At 41.9% G+C, this 9,802-nt stretch overlaps 1 protein-coding gene across 2 annotated transcripts in view; it reads left to right on the top strand.

Annotated features, from left to right (window-relative positions):
• Positions 1 to 1,466: 1,466 nt before the first annotated feature.
• LOC148024735 (phosphate-repressible phosphate permease pho-4-like) overlaps positions 1,467 to 9,802 on the top strand; it is a 41,075-nt gene continuing 32,739 nt past the window's right edge. The window contains exons 1-6 of one of the 2 annotated variants that reach the window (XM_087694389.1): positions 1,467 to 2,020; positions 2,530 to 2,652; positions 2,921 to 2,990; positions 3,093 to 3,214; positions 3,328 to 3,546; positions 3,642 to 3,734. In XM_087694389.1, coding sequence (XP_087550515.1) covers positions 2,563 to 2,652; positions 2,921 to 2,990; positions 3,093 to 3,214; positions 3,328 to 3,546; positions 3,642 to 3,734 — 594 coding nt within the window. In that variant the 5' untranslated portion in view covers positions 1,467 to 2,020; positions 2,530 to 2,562. Of the gene's footprint in view, positions 2,097 to 2,529; positions 2,653 to 2,920; positions 2,991 to 3,092; positions 3,215 to 3,327; positions 3,547 to 3,641; positions 3,735 to 9,802 lie in introns of both variants that reach the window. The other variant, XM_087694388.1, reaches the window with a different exon arrangement.

Here is a 9,802-nt window from a genome sequence, read left to right as displayed (position 1 = left end):
ATGCATATATATATATATATATATATATATGCATGCATATATATATATACATACATGCATGCATGCATATATATATATATATATATATATGCATGCATATATATATATACATACATACATGCATGCATGCATATATATATATATATATATATATATATATATATATATATATATATATATATATATATATATATGCATGCATGCATGTATGTATGTATGTATGTATGTACACACACACACACACACATATATATATAAGAGAGAGAGAGAGAGAGAGTAAGAGAGGTCAACAAGAAATTGAATGAGAGTAGGGTTGTGCCCAACCTCATAGGATTGAGCCACTCGTGGATCTCCTGACCCTCCACAAGTCACTCTCTGCACTTACCTACTCCTAAGTACCAATCCTCATTACTTATGAACTATCTATACCAATTCCATTTCCTATCTCTATTTTTATCCAAATTACTAGTTTACCCTTCTCACATATTCTACTTTCCATTCTAACTCTACCCAAGAATGCATCAAAAACCTTGAATTAGTCATACCTTCTCTTTATCTTAATAACAAACCTTACTCCTCATAAGCCAAGACTTATTGTTACTCAATCAAACCCTATACTTCTTTTGAGCTTATTTCTCTGCCTCGACAAGCCTTAACTCAGGGATACACAAGCGTTAGAAGACCATCAAAGGCTCAAAGGAGAAGCAAGACAAGGGATGTGCTAGGAGAATTGGTATGCACAAGATGGCCCCAAAATGAAGGAACATTGGAGGTGGGTGAGAAATAGACACACAAACAATGTTCTTACCACTCCAAGTGTTTCCCTTCTATTTTGGAAAAACTATTTTTGATACAACAATAATAGAGATATTGGTTAGAGGGCAATAATGAATTGGAACACAATTACTTGAGTCCTAGAATCCTTGTGGATTCTCTAAGAGTCAAGTATATGAACAAAAGGCACATGTATGTAGGAGGAAATTCCAATAGGGATAATCCCTCCTATGATGGTACGCATCCGATGCTTAGAACTTTCTAAACAATTTGTGGCTTGATGAGATAATTTACCAAAGGATATTGTACCTATCTTGTTTACATACAAGGAGGCTATGGGCTATAAGGAAATTTGTCGGGCGCCCTCTCATGTATACAAATATAAACAAGACAAGCCCATACACAAACAAAGATGGATAATAACTATAGGATACCATTATTGAAGTGACTAGAGTAGCATGACTTGCGACACTAGAATGCTAGCTTTTGTTTGAAGGAACATATAATATTGGCAGCCAACTAATCCCAACCGTGAAAGGAAGAAGTATGGTCTCATTGAAGTGTGTACCGTCATGGCCGCCCTGCTGCCGGCCTTCAAAATGTTCTCCTCTGAGTTCCCGAGGACCCAACAAAATAGGGCCCCAGAGAGAGAGAGGCGCGCGCCGGGGGGGGGGGGGGGGGGGGCGGTTGTTGGTTGTGCTCATTGACTTAGCATCGCTTAACAATCCTAACCACAGCAGCCGTCCCTTCAAGCTGCTAGGAACGAGCAAAGAATCAAGACAGAAATGTCTGTCTATGTGAGAAACACAGAGAGAGATGCGAGGAAAGAGCAAAGAGTCTACACAGAAATGTCTGTCTATGTGGGAAACACAGAGAGAGAGAGAGAGAGAGAGAGGGAGAGAGAGATTTGAATTTCCTCGTATGAAATGAACTTCAAAGCAGCGTCAACCTTCACCATCTGCAAAGCAGCTGTCAGATTTGATCTCCTATAGAATAGCTACAAACTGCATCCACCCAATTCGTGCAGTTTGATAGTCCCAAATACACTAACTGAAGGCACCTGTAATTGAAAGATATCCTGAATCCCCCAGATCAGACTATCATACATCTAACCGGCCTTTAGGAAACCCATATCATGATAAGCCCCATAAGTGGTCACTGAACCTCCTTTCACTATGGAAGCTACCACACGTACTCTGATTCAAACAGCTGGCTCTCCTGTGCACCATTGGCTCCCAGCTTACAGGTGGATACCTCTCGTAGGTGGTTTTGCAACCTTTGCATTGGCCTGTGCGGCAGGAGCAAATGATCTTCCTATCTCTGTGTGTGCTTCATGACCTCTAATTTCTTTAATCCAACTTATAAGTTACTAAAATACTGTGTTTGATCATCTCAACAGACGTTGTGTTGTTATTAGGATGCAGATAGAGAGACTTCACACTTTATTTCTTTTATCCATGTTGATGCAACACCCTAGTTGGTCCAACAGCTGCATCAATAGAACTTATTTGGAAGGGCTCATGCACTAGTATAAACTAGAAGGGATGTTCACGTTAGTCGTCACAGATATATTATAACTTTCTTATTTAGAATGATAAATTAGAACACGTGAGAATTGAAAACAGTTGGGCTCTTCATGATCAGCCTTCAAGCTGCACAATCTAACCCATGCAATAGTAGAAGAGACTTTGAGTGCATAGTCTCCCATGTGAAATCTTGAAACCTTGCTGAAGGTATTTGCCCTTATCGGTGCAGTTTGCTACTTCCATTGGCGCAGGAGCTTTGACTATGCTGCAGGCTGTGATTGTTGCAAGTACAATGGAGTTCACCGGGGCAGCTGCAGTTGGGAATTTGACAGCTGATGCCAGATACATCAATGTAAATAACACCCCTAAAACACAAGAAAATCCTTGGTTTATGTCATCCAACTTTGGTGGAACCGAGGGTAAAAAGTCTTTATGAGTTGCATACGATATAATGTTGATGCAGCTGCTGTGTGAAATCTTGACTTCAGCTGTCAATGTACAATCCCCGTTGGTGAAACTTCATATGCACCTCACTTCTCCCTTAAGGCTCTAAAATTGTCTAATGATCGATGCTAAAGCAATGAGTAACAATTTCATGCTGTTTCCTTCCATATTTTCAGCTATGGAAAGAAACACCACCAGATGCAGGGCTGCTTATGTGGGGCTTCTTTGTTGTGATAATAGCAGCAAGTAAGGCCTGCACATGTAATATAGATTTGTCAAATATCAGAAAATGCTACAACAGTAGTCAATTCTCTTTTCCACTTTGCTCAGTGCTTTTCCTTTCTGCAGCAATTTGGCTAGCCGTAGCAACTTACCTTGAGCTACCAGTCTCCTCTTCAACGTGTATTCAAGGAGCCCTTTTGGGTGTAGGGCTCACAACACATGGTGTTGATGGGATTTATTGGGCAAAGGTATCAATCAAGACTTATGCAGCTATAAATTTTCTTATACAGATGGATTTTTGTGAAAATACATCAATTTTCATTTCACTCAATTCCATGTAATCATTTCCTCGGGACTGCAGGAAGATGATTCCTCAGCTCTAAATGTTGGAGGAGTGGCCTCTATACTCCTGTCATGGACTGTTGTTCCGGCCATTGCTGCAGCTATGGGATTTCTCTTCTTTGGGTTCATGAAGTTAGTTCTTTTAAGATCACAGTATGCCGAGAAGCGTACAATCAGAGCATTGCCATTATATTATGGGGTCACAGTAATGGCAATTATCTTTCTCATTCTTCTAGAGGTAAGTTTACAACATAGACAGAGACAGAATAACAGTTCCCAGTTACAGTCAGTTACATGTAGTGCTGATTGAATTCATCCTTGGGTCTTTAACAGGGAGCGCCCAGGACTACTTTGAACCAAATGAAGATGTTCAAAGTTGCAATAATCACAAGCATGTCAGGTGTTCTGGCGGCTATTTTAGCTCTTGTAAGTGTATACATGTTTTGCACCAACACCTTTTTCTGTAAAGACGTTAAGTGAGCATTAAACAGTCTACCATTGCTCAGAAATTGTGGATTCCCGGAAAAGGTTGCTTCCCCGTTAAGAGTGGTCAGGTGATACACTAGGCAGAAGTGATGGATCATTAACAACTGAGGTGGCAAGGTACAGCCTTTGACCAGGGGCTTTGTCCTGTGATTGCAAAGCCCACTCTTTCCCAAGGCCATCAATGCTCAAGGCATCCACAGATGGAGACATGTATGGGATCCTGTGATGCCAGGAGGCATATTCCACGGTAGATTCCGTGAGGTTTTACGGTGGATTCCGTAAACTTAGATGACCGGGGCTCTGATGCCAGGAGGCATTTCCACGGTGGATTCCGTGAGGTTTTACGGTGGATTCCGTAAACTTAGATGACCGGGGCTCATACACAAAGAGGATTCTTTGTGCGAGAAGTTGATGGGGACACCTGTCCTTTTCGAGCGTTTCATTAATTTAGTGTGTACATGGGTGATTCCATAGCGGGTGATTCCGCAAAATGCATACTAAACTCATAAACGTTTATTAATTTAATATGCATTTTGCGGAATCACCCGCTATGGAATCACCCATGTACACACTAAATTAATGAAACGCTCGAAAAGGACAGGCGTCCCCATCAACTTCTCGCACAAAGAATCCTCTTTGTGTATGAGCCTGATGCCAGGAGGCATATTCCACGGTGGATTCCGTGAGGTTTTACAGTGGATTCCGTAAACTTAGATGACCGGGGCTCATACACAAAGAGGATTCTTTGTGCGAGAAGTTGATGGGGACGCCTGTCCTTTTCGGGCGTTTCATTAATTTAGTGTGTACATGGGTGATTCCATAGCGGGTGATTCCGCAAAATGCATACTAAACTCATAAACGTTTATTAATTTAATATGCATTTTGCGGAATCACCCGCTATGGAATCACCCATGTACACACTAAATTAATGAAACGCCCGAAAAATACAGGCGTCCCCATCAACTTCTCGCACAAAGAATCCTCTTTGTGTATGAGCCAATATGCATTTTGCGGAATCACCCGCTATGGAATCACCCATGTACACACTAAATTAATGAAACGCCCGAAAAGGACAGGCGTCCCCATCAACTTCTCGCACAAAGAATCCTCTTTGTGTATGAGCCCCAGCCATCTAAGTTTACGGAATCCACCGTAAAACCTCACGGAATCCACCGTGGAATATACCTCCTGGCATCATCCTGGCAAGGTGGCCCTTCATCAGATTGACTACTTGCAGGATCAGTACCATCTGAATAGTGACGAGACTGAATAGTTGTACATGATTCTCTCCAAGAAGGAGAATTAGCCTACAGCCGTTTTAGAGTACCTGCTTAGGTGGTGGGTGTCGACTAGTCAAAAGAGACTCTACGACTTTTGATTATACATGGATACATCATCAAGACCAGTAGGATCTGGCAGCTGGATGGTATCAATACCAATCTTTTCATGCACAGGTATTGATGAGCTAGAATAACGTCCAAATCAAGCATCTTGCACAATTAAGATGGAACAATGCTCCAAATTGAGATAGAATTGAATTTGGGTCCAGGCTCAAGTTCTAATTTGGCTAAGCCTGATTTGAAAACCCAGACTCAACATCAATTCCTCTACACCCAGTGGAGGAGGCTCTAGAAGCAGATGATCTTAATTAGTTATACCTATCCTTTCTCAAAGGTATTCTGCTTCATTTGAACATGATCTTGCTGCTTCACATTATCAAATCCCAGCACTTCAACCCTTCTGTTGCTTGCATCTAGATTCCATTGCATCTTGTACTGTAGGTCTAGATTCCACTGCATTTTGTACTGTAGGTTTATGTTAGATCCGTCATCTCAAGTGACTTCAAGTCCATTCCCTGATATAGCTCTAATTGCAATATCATAGCATAAATTCTAGGCTATCGTCAAATGACTACCACACAGTGCTTCGTTACCAAGAATGCCACTCATGCACCATGCACCTTCAATCTAGCCTCAGCCTCATGTGAATCACTGGGGATGCTCCAATATTGGGAATCCAACTCAAGCATACTAGCCCAATGCATTGATGACCAATGCCACACAAAGGTTAGGCAATCATCAATGATCATGTAATCCAAATTCCACTACAAAAACTGACCTTGAACACACCAAATGGCAGCCAAGCTCAATCCTGATCGTCCTTGGCAGTTGAGAGGAATTTTTGATCCTGCACCTACACCACCCTACCTCCCACCCCCCATGCCCACAACTATCAATGGAGACCAATTGGTAATCTGCTTCACAAAACCCCTAGCCTAAATGATGCTACTTAGACTCTCTTAACGGCCTAAGTAGATGAGCAGCCTAAAGATCCTAGCCTAACTACCCTAAGAATGCTATTCGACAACTAGTCTAACTTGCTCAGAGATCCTACTTGACGACTAGACAAAGGGTAGGGCAACATTGAACGACCCCACTATGTCTCTGCAAGGGGAAGATGTCTCAAGATATGTGTCTCTTGATGGACGAAAGATGGGCTTGAGGCCCAAAGTCCAAAGAATGTCTAGCAGACTAGTCACTCAAGCCTTCATTAGATCCTTCACTTTTTTTGCCTTGCACTTGGCCTTGCACGAAAGGCATTCAATATGACCAATTGGGTAAACAGGTCATCTGGTATTCCTTCAGTACTTACATTGCTAGACTTGCATTTCATTTAAAAACTAATTTTACAAAGATCCAATGGTTCTGACTCAGCCAGAGACACGGATTTTCAGCCTCCAATAGTAGCTCCATGTTCTCTCTTGTTTGAGCCTTGCTTTCTTGGACCAGCACGGAGTGGGAGATTGTCTGCTTCCTCTTCTCAGGCTAAGCCTCAGGTGCTCATCGATGCTACCATGGAGTTGTTTCTCCTCGCAATTCTTTTTAAGAAGGGTAGTTGCAACTAGTTTGAGAGCTTTGGACCAGTGACCAGATCTTTATGCTTAGTCATGGCTACACCTGGATTTCAAGGCTGAGATTATAAGACAGATCATCCTGAAAGAAGAGAGGTTTTCACAATGTCCAAGCATTTAGCAGTATGCATAAGCTCTTGAAAAAGTTTCTCCAGCTCCTCATCTTCCTTGCTGCTAATTTTCTTCTTCTTTGCTTCTAATCTGCCATCCAGCTCTTGAAGATAGGAGTCAACCTGAGAAACAGCCTTGTTGAAAACCTTTTTCATTCCTGCTCATGCAGATAAACCAGAAATATTGGCATCTCAACCACATCCAGAAATCAGAAGGCGTAGCATTGACTTCTCCCAGAATTCTCTCTTTCCAAATCAAGTTAGATGTGTAAGGCGGCCTGATACAGGACTGCAAGGACTGAATCAGGGTAGCTTAAAGGGCAGTTAAAGAAGAGGTGGGTGATGGATTCAACTTCTTTGTTGCATCTTGGGCACATACCATTACTGTACCCCAACTTAAGAGCTCTTTGGTGATTCCACAGGACTTTTATGAAGGATGAGCCATCAAAAGCAAGAGTGCTTGGTTGGGATCTGCCTTTTCCAGATGTTAGTGAACCTGAAGGCCCACTAAGCTTCATTCCATCTGATACCCTATCTTTTATTGAGCTTGTTAATAATTGTATGCAGGTCAACCTGGGCCTTGGGGATATGAAATAAGGTTTTGTTATCTTTCTAGCAGAAGGCTCTGATATTGAAGCAGCCTCGTATCTGAATAGACTTGCAAAGATTGTGATCCCACAACAACATTCTTATCTCTGACAAGCTGAGTTTCAGCCTGAGTTATTAAAGTGGAGTTGGATGGAGGTCCATATCTCTCCAGTTGGAGAGGTTAAAATCCCAAAATGTCATCCCAGCAACGGATCCCTTCTTTGAAAACTTTGTGGGTTTGCTTACAGGACTCAGGATTGAGGGGACCAAAGAGCCTGAACTAAACAGTCTTTGCATTTCCAAGGGAGGATGAAACGAGGCAACTTACTGGACACAACCTCCCTCTTCAGCATCAACATGATGGGGAGGAGGGCCCCTAACTCCTCTTCCAGCCTGTTGTACCTACATTTCCCTTGCATATGTAATGTAAGAGGGTGTATGTGTAAGTGAAAACCCACTGCACGCTAGCCCCATTTTGCATTCCATTTCTTAGAATTATGTTTTGTGATTTGGGAGCAGTTGGATGAGCAAAATTCAAATTGGGCAGTCATCCTTGGTGAAAGGGGGTGCCTTTCCTCATTGTATTCTGTTTGTATCTATATTACCCTTGCATATGTATTGTAAAACAGTACATGTGCAAGTGAAAACCCAAATTGAGGGCACTGCTCAAGTGAAAACCCATTACCCACTTGCCCTATTTTGCATTCCATTTGCATAGAATTATGTTTTGTGATTTGGGCACCAGAATGAGTGAAACTCCCATTGGGTGGTCATCCAAGTGAGAACGTTTGTATGTGTGACAGATCCCTTTTGCTTCCTTGAGTGGATCCCCTTTACCAAGAAGATTAGTAGCATTTCTTATTATTTGGGTTTACCTCCAAACATCTAAGCTCACCCATTGTTCCACATGAGTCATTTGAAAGAATGATTGGGACAAGGTGAATTGATGTCCCAATCAAGGATGCCCCATGACTAGAAGATATTGTCGTTACATTCCACTCAAGCCCAAACTGGTTTTTGGCTACAGAACTAAACGATGCACTTAGACTGTTTATCTAGAGTATCTAGTCAAGTGGAAAAAACGCCCACAAGTCAACACATAATGGCAATTAGAGAGCAATTTTCCACACTTTGTTCCTCAGGACATCATTCATGAGGGGCAAACATCCTTGACATCCAAATGGGTGTCAACAGCCCATCAAGAGCAATTACTAGCTGTCACCAGCCTCTACAGGCCGGGTTTTATTGTGCATGCCATCCAAGGGCAGCTGACATCAGCACATTATTTGTCGCCAACATTCACCAAGCGTGCAACAGGCTGTGTTTTCATCAAACAGCTACCGCCCACATCTGTTAGCAATCATGTGTCTCTTGCATAGTCATCTCCTACTTGTGAGCCTCAATCTGAGTTAGACAAGGATTTTAGGAGCTCTAACACTCAATCTGTGGTGTTTGGATGGAGGAGGTAGCTCTCTTTGGAGCATGCATTTGTTTCCAGTTGACTTTAGGTGTGTTTGCACTGGCTGGTTATTTTCCAGCTCATCGTATATCTTTTTCCAATGGTTTTTGACTCTATTCACACCACATTGATGAGGTGACCATTATTGGTGATTGGTGACTGCATTATTGTGGCATCTATGACAAGTTAACCCACCCAACTTTATGCCTCCCTAATCAGCAATTGGCCTGTTTTTTGATCCTCTGGCTATAAATACCATCGCTTGGTTGCTCATCATCATCATCTTCTGCAGGTTTCAGCCCACTCTGACATTCACGGATTCTCCTCCATCTTGTGGTGCTGCCTTCCGTCATCAACCTGATTCAATGCAGATTTTCTTCTTCCATTATCTTCTTTCATTGCAGTCTTTCTCTTCCCTCTCTCTTTGTTTGTGTTTCCTCTTCCATTGCACACTCTCACAATATCATCCTGCCCCTCTGGTCTACTGACCGTATTCCAAAGCTGCCTATTGCGATTCGGGATCTGCTCAAAGCACAACACACTCTCCAACTCATCTCTGCCCCAACACGAGAGTTTGAGGTCTTGTATCTCTCTTGCATAGCATGTTTACTGCATTGAGCACCAATTTATTTATTATTCATTCTTCAATCTTCATTGCCTCTAAGTTACTCTTCACCTCTGTGCTCTATTATCACTTTGTGTTTTCTCGTACACTTGTGTATATCTTTAGTGCTTAAGTATTTCTTTACAATTTGCAGCCGTTTTCTATAAAATAGCTTGTGTTTTGTTGATCCAACTACTGATTGTGCTTGATTTGCAGATAATTTTGTTGGTACAATTGATGCTTTGTTATTTGAGCAGTGTTTTTCAACTCTTTTTCGTAGATCTACTCTCCAAAGATTGGCAATTTGTGTTTTCAGCAAGTTTGCATTTTCCAACT

Source organism: Lygodium microphyllum, chromosome 15 (genome assembly GCF_053477565.2).
Source record: "Lygodium microphyllum isolate KBCC chromosome 15, Lygodium_microphyllum_v1.1.10, whole genome shotgun sequence".
NCBI classification, from domain to species: Eukaryota; Viridiplantae; Streptophyta; class Polypodiopsida; order Schizaeales; family Lygodiaceae; genus Lygodium; species Lygodium microphyllum.
Note: the sequence above shows the minus strand (reverse complement) of the source record. Positions and strands in the feature narration are given on the sequence as shown.